Below are 17,951 nucleotides of genomic sequence, written 5' to 3' on the forward strand. Positions count from 1 at the left end.
GCCTTTTCTGAGATTAGCATCCTTTTAAACTCTAGCCATGACCTTTGTGGGTCTTCTGTTGCTTTCTAACTGTGCTCAGAAGATGCCTCCAGGATGAGAAGCCGGAACCACATCCGTGTCTCCCCCCTCCTCTCCTCTCCTGACACTCCCCCCTGCTCTCCATACACCAGCTCTGCATTATTTTTCACTGCTGGGCTTGGTGATAGTAAAGTTTTGTTCAAAGAAAAAGGGTTGGTTCTACTACTGAAAAGAAAGTTTGAAATCCACTGCGAGGGTAGATCCCTTAGTTGGGCTAAGTTGAGAAGCCGCTTGTGGGTCAGAGCAAGAGGCACTGAGTGACCAGCCCGCTAGATATTGAGGTGGGAGAGTCCTGGAGCCCCACTGAGACCCAGGTTCACACACAGAGTTCTTTTTTTTACTTGATGTATGTTTATTTTAAATGTTTGTGTTTTTGTAAACTATAATTCCTCTCTGGCTATATAGCCACCTATCCTGAGTGCAGTGTTTCTTTGTCTTACACTTTTTATGCAAAACTTTCTGCTCAGAAGGAGATCTGGATTTTTAAATACCTCATTAATTTTGATGAATTATCTCTTCTATCTCCATGACAGCTAGATGTTACGTGATGTCCCATCTCTTACAACTAACTTTTGTAACTGTCTGTCCCTACGTGTTTTTATACCTAAAATGTAAAATCAGACCCTAAGATTGTGTAGCACAGATGCTGATATGACTAAGCACCATACAATGTTCCTCTTTGGATAAGCACAGAAACTCTTCATGGACATCTGGAATACAGCCCCACATTTTTACATATGTTTTTTTGCAAAGTGTATTCGACTTTAATATAGATAAATGCTTGAGTGGCCAGAAGGTGGGTGTCTGTATTTAGTAGAATGTGGTTGCCCCCTGGTACTTTTTGTCATTTCTTGCTTTCATTGATATCCTGTTCATTATTGGCCATTTGAATGCAGTTGATATTTGTGTTTTGGGAGAAGATATTGTGATATAATTCTTAAAATTATAAATGTTAGCTTAAAATGACTTTTAACTGATATATATAAATCAGATAATTAGGTATATAACAAGCATTGTAATTGGTATAGAGTAGGCATCTGTGAAACTGTGCCTTTAAAAATCCTATATCTGAAATGCATGTTTATTATAATATCAGCTTTTAAGAAATTTCTGGAAGATCTCTTCCTAGAATAATATACAGTATTCTAAGTTGTTTTCTTTTTTAATCCTTCTTTAGGGCATTCAAATATTAAAGCCTTCCTGAGCCATGGTGGTTTGAATAGTATTTTTGAAACTATGTATCATGGTGTTCCTGTAGTGGGAATCCCACTGTTTGGAGACCATTATGATACTATGACCCGGGTACAGGCAAAAGGTATGGGGATACTGCTAGAATGGAAGACAGTTACTGAAGGAGAGCTGTATGAAGCACTAGTGAAAGTTATCAATAATCCCAGGTAAGGTTTCAATTAATATTAAAGCAGATGAAATGTATATACCACAGCACATTGTCAATAGCTGATTATTGCCAATAGGTTGTCAATAAACCAATTATAGAAATATCCTTTAGATTCCTGTGTACAATGCCTTGTGCATGTTTCTGTCATTTGAAAAATAGAAATGGCAATCATTTGGCCAGCCTTGTATGACCTTGAATAATATTCTACCAAGGTTTGACAAACTAAGGAAAAACTACCGTGGGAACCTTTGGGTCCTTACTGTGTGTCCATTTTTGTGTCCTTTATCTCATTTTGATGCTCATCAAACTATATATCACCGTTCTCCTTATTCATATTATAGAGATGAGGCACCTGAAACTCAGAGAGCTTTCGTAATTTGCCCATAGTTACAAAGCTATTAGAGTAGGAATTTGAACCAGGACTGTCTGGTTCCAAATCTGGTGCTCTTGATACTGCCTGGTGCTGGGTTTCCCTAGTGCTGAGCGTCAGTGAAATGCCGAGATTTTTTTTACTCGGGTGAATGACTAGTCAGAATCTTTATTTTATTTTTTTTCTTAAATTCTTGATGTGTCTTGAGTTAACCCAGTTCAGAACTGAGCCTGAAAGAGTAGAGAGTTGGCCTGTGTAGTTTTAAAACAAAGCAACAATATTTCCCATTTTTATGTGACATTTAATCAATCTTGCCTTTCAAATGGCATTAATGTCTGAAGAGTGTGAGCTTCTTCTGTTTATACCCGGAGTAGATGGCATAACAGTAGACTGAGAAACGCTGCCGTATTCTAAGAAACAAGCAACAGTAAGAGCAATTCTTTCATGTAAAGCGATGTAGCCTTTAGGTAAAAGGCTGGGTTCAAGTGCACTGCAGTTCATTATGCTGTCTTATGTGGGCTTAGAGGCGGCCTTCATGTGCTGACCCCTTAGAGGATCCAGTGTCTTGGTCACAGCTCTTGGCACTTGGATCAGTTTGTGTGCTGCTCTGAGGTACCTGACTATGAGATCCCTTCGTCTGTGTTCTGTAGCCTTTCTTTTAAAAGTCTAGTGTTTTTCAAAATGTGATGTTCTTATGGAAGATGATGTGTATCATACAGGCTTTTAAAGGAAGATGTGTAAAATGCAGCCCTCAAGTAGAGTTGGTAGAGAGATGGCGGCAGAGCTGCCGAGATTGGGTCGGTTATGCAGGAAAAGCAAAAGTCTGGATCACGCACACAAAATCAGTCTGGCTGTGTTCTGTGAGGTGTAAAAGGGGCCCGATCAGAGACCAGGCTATAGTCTTAGGTCACACTGCGATTAATACCCAGCTATGCCATCTTCAGGTATACATGTGTGCTTGATTTCAAACTAGGTTTTATTTTGTTCGGTGAATAAATTTATATTCTTCCACAAAGTATCCATATAAGATAAATAATTAGTTGTTTGCATATAACCCTTGAAAAGTTTAAATATTTAACTAAAGCCTTTTACACATTCAGGGGTAGGAAGGTGTCTTTATTCATTGCAAAAATGACAGTGATTCGGGTAGTATGTTCTTTGCTAAAAGTAATTATATGTAAACTTAAGGCATTTATCTTTATTTGTTTCAAATACATGATAATGTTCCATATTTAACATGCCATCATTATTGAAAAGGCTGATTTGATTCACTAATATTGTGTCCAAAATATTCTGCTTTAAACCAATAGTGCTAAAGAAGTATTACTTATTTCTTTTTTTACCCAACTTGAACCATGTTTTCTTTCTTCCCATACTAGTTGTTTGGATTTGTTTAATGAAAGCTATTGCTTTTGTTCTTTGCAAGGAATTCTTTTGAATCTCGAGATTTTATTAAAGCAAGTTGTAGAGAAAGATGGGTATGAACTTATGAACTTAACACATATCCAGCCCGTGGTTATTACTTTTGATAGGAGACACTTCCCCTTTTGTAAAATAAAATGTGCAAGTCACATGAACCCCTTACAAGGTAATTTGTTTTATTAAAAGTAATTTCATCCAAGACATTCGAAAGGAGAGTTTAGAAGTGGCCTTAAGTGACCATTTAAATCACACTGTTCTTTTTTTTTTTTTCCCCCACAAACTTTATATTCCTACTGGAAGAAATTTGGGGTTGTAAAGCAAACTATGCTGAAAGGACAATGCCACTTGCTACCTCTGAAAGGGAGAATCTTGGAAAATTGGGCTGGGTAGTGAGCTTTACGAGTCTGCTCTTGGGGAGAAGTAAAGGTCTGAGCGATGAGGCCCTACTCCATACTCACGTAAGCTGAGGCAGGTAAGGACTGGTTCTGGACCAGTGAGCCTACTGGAATTTCACAGGTGGCGGTGAAGCCAGAGTCCCTGCAGAAGGATCTTTGTCACGTGCAGTCATCTCTAGAGCGTGGGCCGTACGTAGGCTCATGACATTAAGGTACCTGAGGACCAAGATTGTTTTTAATCCTCCTTCTTCTATGTTAAAAGAGGAGGTTGAATTTCATTTTCTAAGATACCATGTTTCACTTCCATATTTTAAAGATGCCCTTTTATCCTGTAAGAATTTTCTCACAAAACAGAGTAATCAAAAGTTTCTAATTTACCTTTTGCCATTGATTAGAAAGAATGATAGATTACAAAGCAAGGCCTCTTAATAGTACAAGCAATAGTACAAGGATGGCCTCTTAATATTTGGGTGAGGTTTTAGACTTTTAAAGCAACTGGGTTTGTTATATAACAGTAATTTTGTGGTAAGGCTAGGATGACACAGAAAATGAGCTTTTTCTTTTAAAAAATTTACTTATGTGAGTATTCAAAATACAAGAAAACAATCAAAAATAACAATAGGTAACAACATTTTACAGTGTTCTATAATTTTTTCACAAACTTTTCAGCACATGGTAGACAGCGAGCGTCGCTTAGGAGAAAGATCATGGACCCTGGGAGGCAGGAAATTACAGCCCTGAGGGCAGTCTTGTTGGATGATCTTTCCGCCATTGGTCTCTTCCTTTTTTAAATCCTCTCCCCAAAGCTCTGGTTTAAAGCCAGTCTCTCTGATTTAATGGTCTTTGGTTCTAAGAAACAGGGCTGCATATCTTGTCATTCTGAACACACACGAAGGAGACTCACGTTCCAATCTAATTTCCAGCCAAACACCCCTGTGCTACATACGCTTTCCAAATAAATTTGTTCTGGGCATACTCTTGTTCTCCCACCTTTATTACTTAGTTCACACTCTTCTCTTGGCCTAGCATGTTTTCACGTGTCCAAACTTTTGTTCCTGTATAAGGCACAGCTCGAGGGCCCCACCCTCCATGATGTGTTCTGTAATCCTTCCATGTGGAAATTATTTCTTACGTTTGAACAATGCAAACTCTCATCAGAGATCCATGCTCAAAGGGGCTTTGTGCCAAAGCTTGGCATATAAATGTACAGTTAAATATTTTAAATTAAAATGTTTACATTACATTTGATCACTTTTTGTGATGATCCTCTTTAGCTGATTTTTATCAATCATTTAGGAGTGTTTTCTTTATACGTATGTATATACATATACATATATGTATCTCTACTGCATATAATGTCAAAAGGAGTTTGTCAGCTCCTTTTCATCCGTTTACTAAATATAATAATCTCACTCTGTCACCTAGTGCTGTTTTAAATCAGAACAAAAGTGAATGTCACTGCTAAAAGGAAAAGGTGTTGGGACAAGATTCTGCATTTTTTTTCCACCCTCCCTCTGTTTTAGAATCGAATAAATTCGCTCCTCTTCCTGGTTGAGACTCATTGATTAATAGTATTTAAAAGCATATGAAGAGGAGGATTACGTGTATATAAGAGGCACGGTCTAGTATAGAAGGAGCATGGGATTTGGAGTCAGAAAAACTTGAATTTGAATCTCAAATTTGTAATCATGGTCAGGTCACTTGGTCTCTCTGATTTTCATTTTCCTTATCTGTGTAAAATTTATTTTACTGTGTTAGTATAAGGTAATGTGTTGAAAGCACTTATCACAGTGCCCGGCACATACTAGGTACTTAATACAGGATAGCTATTTTTATTATTTTCCCCATTTTTAACTTTAGGGAGTTAATGATCCTGAGGCTTGTAGCAACATGATCATTCTGTGTCTTAACCTCTACCTCATAGCTACCGTCAGAGGGCTCAGAAGCTTTCAGAAATCCACAAGGATCAGCCTGGTCACCCTGTCAATCGGACTGTCTATTGGATCGATTACATTCTCCGTCACAATGGAGCCCATCACCTGCGCGCCGCTGTCCATCAAATCTCTTTCTGTCAGTATTTTTTACTGGATGTTGCCTTTGTGCTTTTGCTTGGTGCTGCCTTGTTTTACTTCCTCTTGTCCTGGGTCACAAAATTTATCTACAGAAAAATCAAAAGTTTGTGGTCTAGAAATAAGCATAGCACAGTTAATGGACATTACCATAATGGAATCCCCAATGGCAAGTATAAAAGAAATGGCCACATTAAACATGAAAAGAAGGTGAAATGAGCCGACAGCCCACCCGATAGTAACGAGTCTGTTCAGTCATTTGCATTTTTATTGCTGTAATTTAGTCTAACAACTACTAAAAGGAAAACATCAGTAAACGACGATTCTAACACTCCCTTATCTGATCTTACTAATGAAATTCTGTGGAATTAAGATGGCTGTAAAAAGCCCAAACCTAAAACGCAAAACTGTATTTTATTCCAATACTGATGCAGAGAGTTTTGGCACTGAACCTTTTAGAAGCCTTAATTATTTAAATCAATTAAGTGACCATGTCAGACTTTAGTTTTAAGTCTTGATATATCTGTGTCCCAGATAAGGAATGGTTTCTTTTCTCTTTAAAAGATTTGTTTGTGTATGTATGCGTCCCGGGTGTGTATGTGTGTGTGTATGTTTCCTAATTAAGATTATTTCAGCCAGCTGCTTGTTAACATTTGTTGATGGTACAACACATTCAAGAATGAAATAGAAAGATGGTTAGGATCCAAATGTTTCTCTTGTAGAATTTAATATATGGGAGCTCAGAATGAAAGAACACTTTTCCCTCAAAACTGAATGTAGAGGAAGAAAATGAAAAGATAGATGACACCGGTTTTTGTACTTTTAGGGTTTTTTTGTTTATTCATTTTAGGTTTTTTGTTTTGTTTTAGTTTTACTTTTCTTACAGACTCTGGATACTTCTGGGGGGAAAAGCATACAATTAAGGAAATGTATAAATTGGTTGTCACGTTTTACTTCTATTTTTCTCCCTACCAATAGTTTGCCTCTGGGAGAATTTTATAGTTTTTTTCTATTTCATTTTAATGAGTGTGACAGTATGTTAAATGTATAATTAAAACAAAGCAACAAAGCTCTGACTTTTGTTCAGAGTCCTGAAGATGACTGCTTCTATGGCATCTTTAAACAGGGTTGTTATTTGAATGTTTTGTAAGTGTTTGATGGCTTTTCTGTAATGTACTTTTTGAATGTTCAGGTGCGGTATTTCCAAAGTTTTAACTTAAAAAAACCACCTCCTTCATCCTATTTTGTTGTCTGGGCCACACAGTCTGTTACACAGGTGCCAACATTTAATTCTTTTCATTGGAACATTTGCTTTTCTCCACATTGGTGGTACCTGCTTTGTCTGAGAGGTTTGAGATCTGGTTACCAAGTCAAACTTTACACGTTACACGAAGTGACAGAGAAATTGTACTCCTTGTTTGTGAAAATGAGTTCCCACTCCCCTCCTCACTGCCTTCACCCTCACTTCAATCCATTGTGGCTGACATGGGACAGGAATAGTATTCATTTGAGGATAGGGGTGCAAGTCACAGACATCACAAAATCAGGACCTCCCAACTGAACCATTCACTTGCTGGCAACTATGAGTTTGTTCCCTGTCATTCTGTTTACTTAGCACTTGCACTACACATGTTGAGTGTATGCTTTATTTATTTGTAGTTTGACATCTTATGTCTGACAGCTGAGAGTAGAAAAATACAGCATCTACCTAATGACATTCGCTAACATGGGAAGAGTTGTGAAAATTCTAGAATGCTTAAATCCTTATCATACACTATGACATACAACTTCATCTCACTCCCACCAGGAGCCACTCTCCTGTACTTAGAAATAATGTCACAAGTAGTTTTCTAATGTACAATGCAGGCAAATATATTGCTGTCTGAATACTTGAAGAAATGGTATTACACATATAAACCTATTAGTTATACCTTTTCACAATCTTATAATATTGCCGTTAAAGGGAAAAAAGACACAGGCAATGAATGGTGGGATGGCAACAGGACTTAGAGTGTATGAATGAGTTGATTTTGCTTTTTTGGAATTGGATAAAGGAGACAGTAGGCATTCACTGGATGATTAAGCATAAATTAATCTCCAATGTGATAAAAACTTAAACAATAAACATTATTTAAAAATAGAGAAATGTTGTTGGAATAAAATTTTTATTCAGATTTTATTTCACAATATTATGTAAATCCATTATAAACATGTTTCTGAGACAGGTCTCCCAACCTTTATATGTGTATATGAGTGTGAAAACAGTGTTACATGTGAGAATTTTTTTATTATTATTAAACAGAGGGATTTACCTTACAAGTACATCAACATGGATCTTAAAATTGTCCCATAATTAAGAATGTTAAGTGTAGGTCTTTACTGATCATTGTTGTTTTTTTTGTTTTTTGTTTTTTTTTTAGTAAGCTTATTGTTAGCCAGTTTTGGTAAATAGAGTGATTTTAAATTTTCCACGCTTGGGCTAGATTCTCTAATAAAGTAAAGTTTTCAAGAAAGTATTTATTCATTTATTCTTTAAAAAGAACCTCTGCAAGTATTTCTATCGCTGGTCATCGTATCAAATGCAAATGAGAATTAAGACATCAATCATTTTTCCTCTAGAGCCAGAACTTTTAATATCCCTCCACATAGACATAGAGGCAGAATTTGAATGTCCGGGATTAGAGGGGAGTGATGTTTGGGTTAAAGCGGTGGTTTATGATTGAAGTTGGAGAAAGCTAGAGATTCTGTCTCGAGGATGTAGTAGACACTTCGTATTACAATCTGGGGACATTCTCAGACTCCCAAATACAACATTGGTATCTTCTGGCAAAGTCTCCGGTAGTGTTTATCAACTTAGGTTTGGGAGTACTGTCCTTAATGAATCACCTCTGAACCTTACCTATCCAACAACTTACTGACCACCTCTCCCGCTAGATTGTGATACACGGCACCCGTCTCCAACTGCAGGAATCCACCACACTAGATCCTCAGAGGACTCCAATTCAGAAAAACCTATTCAGGTGATCTGCTATCTGCCCCTGCCCTCCTTCCCTTCTAGGAGCCAGTAGTGGTGAGGCAAGTCGTAGCGTCCTGTTTTTTTCCCACCCATTTTCTGTTTTCCACCAAAACTACAGGAATATTTATGCTCAGATGACCTGTCTCAGTGCCGTGCTCCCAGCTTTGCCTTGTAATTAGGCAGATTAGACATTATAATTCGACATTGTGGGGCATAAAACTTGTGATGAAATTAACATGAAAGAAGTTCAGTTGTTGTGAAACATTTTGTGGACCATTGTTATTTATAAACGGGAAGAACCTTCTTTGAAATACACAACTGTAGTGAATTGAAGAGAGAATATTTATTTATAAGCAAGAACTCAGGAACTGCCACGGAGGGGTGGGGAGTAGAAGTGACTTGATGTTCAGTGGATGCCTGTCCCATTGCAGACAGTATGCTGGATACCAGGGAAATTTACAGATGATAAGGACAGTCTCTCCTTCAAGGAGCTTGTGATCTAGTGGGAGACGTGGACACAGAAGTAACTATAATGTAAAGTGCTGGGGCCCATAGTAGATGTATGTGCAGGGTACCGTGCACATACCTGCAGGAACACTTGTGCAGGAACACTTGGGAGGCAAGAATACATGTCAAAGGAGCCTCTCTGTGCGCACCAGAGAATCCACACTCACTACTGGCTTGTCTTGTAACACGATGTCCATGCCATTAATCGCTTCATCAGGAACATCCTCATGAATTTATTTTTTGAATCATACTGTATTGAACTCAAGCTCTGATTGTCTGAGGGTCATGACTTTGAAGGCTTACCCCTACATTTACTAATCTTTAACTTTTGAATTTCTTATTTGTATGATGATGGTTACCTCATGGGCTTATCTTGAATGCGTATACATACCACACACACACACACACACACACACACTGCTGGCCATTATACTGAATGTTTAATACACTGAGTGTGTGCATGTGTGTGTTTAAAGCATGTAGCATAATGGCCCGCACAGGATGAGCCCTCAAATCTGTGGGTATACTGAATACATTAACTTCTTTCACATCATCATGCTTTCAGTTTTTGAAAGTTGTTTAGGAAAATGTGTTTTATTCATTTCATTCATTTATTCAACGATTTATTAACGCTTCTATTCACCTGGTGATATTTTAGGTGGCAGTGTTGCACTTGGCTCTCACAGTTATATCTTGTCCTCTCCATAGCTCAGCTATTCACCAGATCCCAAAATGCTGCTGAAATGGAATGATTCCACTTTGAAAAGGTTTAAAAATGAGAGAACCAGTATAAGCTGACAAAAACGACTTCAAGGGATAATACAGTGATCTGATTTATTATTGGAAGTATAGTTATCTTCATTCTTGTTTCTAAGTAATTCAGCTGGCTTATAAATATAAAATCACATTAGAGAATGCTTATTTGCAATTGGTATTATCAAAAACAATTTGAAATAGAAAACTTGTAAATCTTATATGACAAAGTTTAAGAATTATGTGAATTCTATTAAAGAGCTTCTTATCCTCCTTGCTTCTGAGACAGTATAATTTTTAGCCAGCTTTTAAAGGTATATGTTTCATGCAAAAATGCTAGTGAAAGTTTTTTCAGAGAGCAAAAACATTTTTCTAACAAATTTTAGCTAGTGGTGTCTTAGAAATCTATACAATTAAGACATATGTCCAAATGACATGTTGTCATTTTTCTACAAATTCTGCAAAATGTTACAAGTTCCTAATCACTTGGGTATTTGGGCTTTTGACGTGGGGCCAGGGTGGGGAATGGCATGAATGGTCTTGTTTTTCAAGATATGGAAACCAAGAGGCACACTATAATTATGTAATTTGCAGTCTTTACTTTTGGGTAAACAAGACATAATGTAAGAAAGAATTAATTCATATAACCCACAAGATTACTGATAATATGCCTAGTTAGTGTGATAAAACCAGCAGATTTTTTTCCAGCAAGCAAAATATTGATTTAATCCAAGGTCACATTGAAAAATCAAAACTACTTGTAAAATTATACTATGTTATTCAAATAAAACAATTATAGTGTAAATCTACTCAAAGGAGTCTAACACCAACATTAAATAAATATCAGGTATTACAAAGTATTTTCATTTATTAAATAATAAAACCTGATGTCCTCACTGAATTTTATACAACTAAAAATATTTCATTGCTGTGTTAGTTTCTATCTACAGTTAGTTTTGACGCTTTCAGTAATGTATTTTATGCAGTAAGCGATTCTCATTACAAAGGCAGAATTAGCTTGAATTTAATATAACATCTACACTTTTTTAAAAGGTAATTTCTACTAAGCCATGAGTCCTTAGTCCTAATATTAAGGTCAGTTTTCCATCCAGGTCAGAAATAAGTAAGAGACAACGTAACAAAAAATAGTTTCTTATTGAGAGCCTAGATACAAGCAAATAATTTTGCTGTTGAAGGATCTATTACTCTTAGCACAGCACTGCATTAGAATGTCAAAAACTAATGTTAGGAAGAATTTTATATATTTCTACTAATTCTGCTTTAGCTACCCTCATGAAACTAGCTGAAGTCCATGAGTATTCCTTACTTTTAGCAGAAAATGGTAACTTCGAGTGTAAACATACTAGGTAAATAGCATGTAACATTAAATTTCAAGTTAACGATGATGTGTGGTGTTATATTTCTGAGTGATGTCTAGGCCTTTTGTTCTCAAATCGAAGGAACTGGTAGGTAGAGATCAGGCATTTAGAAAAGCCCGAGGCTAACATATAAAAATCATCAATTCTGCTTCCAATCCTGATTCTGCCCTCTGTATATAACAAGTTCACCTTATGAATAAGAAGGTGCTTCTAGGTGCTTAAATATGCCACTGTGAACAACTGGTTAAAGCCTTGGCCAATAGAAAAAAAGCAAATACAAATGTGTATGTATGTGTGTATATATATATATATATATATATATATATGCATTATATAAATATATAATGTTAATAGTAAGTCTCTGTATGCATATGTATAAACATTTAAATTATACTAAACAATTCTTTAGAATTAGATTATAAAAATTAACTCAAACCAAAAATTCTTCACCTATTTTTTAAATAATGGTGGTATTATAAAGTTTGTTTCAAAAGACAAAAACTTCTTTGAAACTGAATGATATTCCAAAGAACTAGCCAGTTTTAGCATCTAACTCAGATGTACCTCTGTAACACTTCTTGCTAAAATATCGTGGAAAACAGGATGAAATTGTTATAAAATAAAATCAAGCTACTGCTCTGAATATATAGTCTTCTTTCTGGAACTTCCATCTTCTTATTTATTCTAGAGTAAAAATATTTTGAGATTGAGAAGTTTAAACTAGATCCTAGTTACGAATAATATTTTCTCTTACAATGAATTCAACTGACCCACAGTTTTTCATTTAGGGTCTCAAAGAGATGAGAACAAGGAAGAAATTTACTTGTGTACCTCTGCATCTATTTCACAGATCCAAGAGAATGGATAAGCCAGCTTTGCCGTTTGTGAAGGCGCAATTAAACTTTTGAGTTGAGTGTGTTGGCTTCCGGTTCCAGATTTCATACTACTTATTGCATAACCTGCCTTCTTCCCTTCCTTGCTTCCATCTTCTTGCTTCCAAGCTTTCAGTTTCCTCTCTTGGGTTGTCTACTGTTTGATGTTTTTCTAAGTTGCCCTAGCATTTCCAGGTTTATGGTGCATAGATTGTGCTTATGTATATAATGATGCCTTTGTTTTTTTAACAGAGTATGGAAACTCAATTGGAAGTGCAAGCATTCCAAATTACCAAAGGCCAAATTGAGAAAATGTTCAACTGTGTTAAAAAATATTTTGTCTGTCACAGATAGAGAGAACAAACGTATGGGCACCAAGGGGGGAACGTGGCGGGGGGGTGGTGTGGTGGGGTGAACTGGGAGATTGGGATTGACATGTATACACTAACATGTATAAAATAGATAACTAATAAGAACCGGTGGTATAAAAAAAAAATTCAGAAAATTTTGTCTGAACTAGCTGAATGTCATTTAGGATGGAAGTTCCATTCAAAACGATGAATACACAGATGGTGCTTCTTCGGAGGTGTGGAAGAATGCTACACTGACTAGGGCACTGTGTAGACCTCTGGCTGGGGGACCCCGTGAACTGGTTTGGGGTGTAGCTTAGGGATCTTTAAACTGTCAAGCCGGGCTTCCCTGGTGGCGCAGTGGTTGAGAGTCCGCCTGCCGATGCAGGGTTCACGGGTTCGTGCCCTGGTCCGGGAAGATCCCACATGCCGCGGAGCAACTAAGCCCGTGAGCCATGGCCGCTGGGCCTGCGCGTCCGGAGCCTGTGCTCCGCAACGGGAGAGGCCACAGCAGTGAGAGGCCCGCATACAGCAAAAAAAAAAATAAAAAATAAAAAATAAATAAAAAAAAAAGAATAAACTGTCAAGCCATGTATACCCCTTCTTACCTCCCACTTGGTCAATCAAAATTTTAATATAGCTGGTTTGTACAAATACAGACCTGAACTTTCTCCCGTGGGAGCCTGCCTCATATTCTTTATTGGAGCTTCTAAAAGGAACTTCTGCACCAGGATGCATTTTATCTCTGATTCTCTAACTCATTTATTTAGCATCACTCATTGTCCCTGATTTTAAAAGAAGATGCCGGAATGCAGCCAGTTGTCAGGTAGAGCCAGAGATAGGCCCAGGCCTGATAGGTGGCAGCCATTCAAGAACTTAGCCTAGGATGGCGGCATGTTCATCTTCCCTGTAGCAGTAAACAGGTGTGGGGAACAAAGCGAGGATGTCCTGGGAAGGAGGCGGAAGTTTCAGAACCATGACTACCTCAGAATGGATGCTTTGGATGAACGGTTCCTCCAACCATGCAATTTGTATTTTGGAGTGCTAGCCCATCTTTTTTTTCTTCTTCTTCTTCTTCACTGAGATGAAGGTAGGAGGGGACAAAATCAAGCAAAGACCTTTATAAAGTCTTGAATACAGGACCCAGGGAAGTCAATGGGATTTGGCAAATGCAAGACCTTGGCAGTATCCAGGCATCTACAGCCATGCGGGTCCTCTTACGTCACAGATGTTTTCACTGTGCAGCAGATGCGATCCCTGAGAATGTAACTACAGCACTGGAGGAGCAGGTAGAGTCAGCTCGTGTTTCCGTGCGAAGATGGAATGGTTCCAAACAACTCTGGCTATTGTATATTTTCTCAACTGAGAGGGAAATGACAGCAATTTAATAATTTATCATTCTCCAGTTTTAAAAGTAAATAGATTGAATTTAGCATTTGATTACATGGAATTTTGTTTTATGGCCAAGTGTGTTCTGTTAATCTCCCAGCCTCAGAGGTCAGCTCTAAATGTCTTCAAAAAATTTAGACCTAAAAAGGTCTCCTTTTTTTTCACATCAGAATGTTCTCGTTTAATTGATTGAACACTTCCTTTCTATAGCCACCCATATTTCCTCTGCTGTTCTACACATCACTGGTTCAGAAACTACTCCTAGATATTTAATGTAAGTGTTTTCAAATTCCTTACACCATGGAGTCTATGAAAACTAAATAGAAAAGAAGCAGATGAGGGAAACAGTATAATTTTTAAAGGTGCTTTAGATTCTGTATGATTTCATTTCACTTATATAGCTTTAACTTTTTATTCTATCAATGAATACTAAGTAGCCTTCTAGGATTTTGTGGGTTTTTTTGCGGTACGCGGGCCTCTCACTGTTGTGGCCTCTCCCATTGCAGAGCACAGGCTCAGCGGCCATGGCTCACGGGCCCAGCCGCTCTGCAGCATGTGGGATCCTAACCCGTGTCCCCTGCATCGGCAGGCGGACTCTCAACCACTGCGCCACCAGGGAAGCCCAGCCTACCAGTTTTGTTTTTACCTCATTGCTTTCTACTAGTCAAGCTTTAAAGTTTCAGTCTTAAGAGTGTCATCCTAAAATCCTTTAAGCAAGTACAGAGGAACACTCATTACTATGTCTTTCCTTAACGTCCAGAAGACATAAACCCTCTACTCATGCAGTTAAACTGATTTGTTACTCTATTAATCATTGCATTTGGTATGGGACGCCATGTTTATTTGTTACTTTCAAGGTTTTCTTATAACCTTTGCTTTTGCATTTAGTTTTAAACTGAAAATTATAAGTTGTGGGTTACTTAGTTTGGGGCTGTAATACCAGAATGCTGTTCAAGGCTCCCTGTCCCCTGGCCTTCACCCATGTCCCAGCCCCTGAAGCCCCTTACCAGTCAGTCCAAATGCTCTTATTCGTTCAACACAGGAGAACATTTTATTGTTATCAGCATGAAATGGCTCCAGTAACTCCTGTTCTGGTGTCTCTTCTCCTAGTAGACTATTTCATTGTAAGTCAAACATCCATTGGCATCGTAGAAAAAGATTTGAGGATCTATGGAAATGAAAGACTTGATTTTTGGTGTCAACTCAAACATCTACCACCCAGCAGAACAGTGCTTTGTCCTCACTGGGTTGGTGCTTCTGTTTCTCAGATATACCTAGGTCATTTTTCCTCCCCACCTGGGCTTTTGCTGTACATTTCTTTAACAAGTCAATTGTTCCTTACTTTCCTTTTAACACTAGCTTATCACTTCTCTTTATTCTACTCTGAATTATCTGATCATTTACTTTAATACTTATCCTTCTGTTATCTGTGTTCTCAAGGTGTTTTTATAGTTAAGCCATAAACTCAGTGTTTTTATTGCTTTCTATTTGCTTCATTCATTAATCTAAGCATTTTAATGAAATGATTCTTTTTCATGTATACTACAGTTTTTTATGTATCTATTGGGTCTTTATTCTCTACTAAAACTGTTACCAAACTGTTACCAAAAATATCCATCTGACTACATTGTAATGATCTTTTTATCCCAAGTCCTTGAATCGTTTGCTTATATTCACTTTCTCCCTCATATTTTTCTAACGCTTCTTAATGTTACATCAAAAGTAGCCTACTCGTTTTGCTACCAATTCTGAACATACCGACATCGCCTATGCTAAGTTGGATGTCATCTATAACATTTAATTTACACATAATCAAAGGTTGTTTCTTCATTTATGACACCACTAAATAACATTCCTTTGTATTCTTATTATCCTCTCCATCTCACTGATCTCAGTACTGCCTTTATTAAAACACAATCAAACATTGTTTTCTGTGTTTCTAAAGTGCCAGGCACTCACTCTACGTGCCCCTGGGAATACAAGGATGAAGAAGCCACAGTCCGTGACTTGAAGGAGACAAAGCCCGCAAGTAAGCGGCTTCAGTCAACAGTGGAATATATATTGTAATTAGATATAGACGATCTGCTGTTGAGGTAGAGAGAAGAATGAGGGAATGTTCCACCTGGGGCTTGTTTTCGTGGAATTATAAACAATGAATAGAAGTTCACCAGGCAGAGACGTGAGTAGGGATAATTGGGGGAAAGCATGATCCTATGGTGGCTCTTGAGTTATGGAGCAGTGCGGCACAGTCAGGAACTGCAAGTAGTTTGTTCTGACAAGACGGTACGTGTTGAAGACGGGATGGCCACAATGCTAAGGAAGAATATTTTGACAACTGTCTTCCCTTTGGATCTTCAGTTAATCACTCTCAAATGTAACCTGCATTGCATTCGCATCGCATTAGCTAGGCAGTAACTCCGCCCCACGAGCCTGTGTCTGTGCCTGAGTGCCCAGCACCTGGTCTTATGGCACAGCTTTCACCACTGTTGGTGTCAAGCTTCTTGTGTTACACATTATTTGACATAATGTAAAGGCCCTTCTATCCTGCTAAATTGTAGAAAAGGACCAGATTCTAACACTCTTAAGTTTACTTGCGCTTGACTTAGGAAATCTGCGAAATAGTTGTAATAAGTCCAACTTCTTAGCTAGTTTGAAGGAAAATGAGTTCTTTTCTGGTAATGGAAGGATTCAGCAAAATCCTGAAATTACATTTACAAATAAATGTGTAAATTATGTTTATAATTTATGTTTTGCTTAACATGGTAAAGAAAAATAAATGTCTAGGAATATTGACTGACAGAGTGCTCAAGAAAGACAGTGACAGAGTAAGCGTTACGATTATCTAGGCAGTCATGGGTTCAATGTGAGTACAGCAGTTAAGACCTAATGTTGTCTGTAATAGTGAAAGAGAAATTACTATAGCAACAACAGTAATATACAAGAAATATAGCTAAATGTTCTATATTACAATTTTTAGAGCTTTTAAATGTAGCCATGCGTATTATCCAATTAACACTTGGTTTTTTGGAGTTTTGTTTGGGGCTTTGTTTTAGCAGTTATTACTATTTTTATTAATCTCCATGTCTCAAAAGCTTGTATTCAAAACACCAAACCCAGGTCCCAGAATCAGATCAGCTGTGGCTCCTAAAGCTTCCCGAAAGTGCAGAAGGAAAGGATAGGCAAGCTCAACTGCAGGACTGTTGAAGGAACTGCGTGTGGCAAATGAAGCAAATGTGGCGTCTGACTCAATTCAATAGTTAGCTCTCTTCTCAGATTCACTTTTCTCTGCCAGTGGGTGAAGATAGTTGGGCTATAACGTTAAGAAAGGTTTCTGGAAAATTTTAAGAAACACGTGCATGTATCTTCTAATGCTTTTTACTAGGGTTCGATTAGCTCGTTCTTGCTCAACGGGCCTATTCTTGCCTTGCAGCTGGCAACAAGCGACACTCCTTCTCCGGGAGGAGGGGAAATTAAACTTTTTTTCCTTGATCTCGACTCATTTTTGGAGAGAACGTGAGAAGAGGAGGCTGGGGAAGCAAGCAGCTTTAAGTTTTCTTTCGATAGAGGCCGATAATGGTAGAATTTTCTGATAGATTCAAAGCTCCAAGGTTAGGTATTGATGTTTTGAATCATGTTTGGTTCCGTATGAAGTCCAGGGATGCATTTATATAAAGGTTAAAAAAATAGGATTTAGCTGTCTGATATGTTGCCAGACCTGGGTGTTTCAGGTAATAGAGCTGGTTGAACAAGAGTAGCTGGGCTGGGAAAACGGAGATTGGCTTCGTGCCTGTGCATGAAAAGTAATTTAAATGTCCACTCAAAGAGAACCTTGGTTACATCCTTGACTGCTTCTCTCACTAGAAGTTTCGTTCAAGTGGTTTTGACCCAGAGTGAATCAAAAGTTCCCTCTCTCCACATTATGTCAACGACTTCTTCTGAAAATAAAGTAAAA

The 17,951-nt window shown here is 37.7% G+C and overlaps 1 protein-coding gene across 2 annotated transcripts in view; it reads left to right on the forward strand.

The window, feature by feature from the left end:
* UGT8 (UDP glycosyltransferase 8) overlaps positions 1-7,879 on the forward strand; it is a 238,730-nt gene extending 230,851 nt beyond the window's left edge. For both annotated transcript variants that reach the window (XM_067036566.1, XM_059066659.2), the window contains exons 6-7: positions 1,256-1,475; positions 5,589-7,879. In XM_067036566.1, the coding sequence (XP_066892667.1) occupies positions 1,256-1,475; positions 5,589-5,952 (584 nt within the window). In that variant the 3' untranslated portion in view covers positions 5,953-7,879. The remainder of the gene's footprint in view (positions 1-1,255; positions 1,476-5,588) is intronic.
* The last annotated feature ends 10,072 nt before the right edge of the window (positions 7,880-17,951 follow it).

This window comes from Kogia breviceps, chromosome 6 (genome assembly GCF_026419965.1).
Source record: "Kogia breviceps isolate mKogBre1 chromosome 6, mKogBre1 haplotype 1, whole genome shotgun sequence".
Taxonomy (NCBI): domain Eukaryota; kingdom Metazoa; phylum Chordata; class Mammalia; order Artiodactyla; family Physeteridae; genus Kogia; species Kogia breviceps.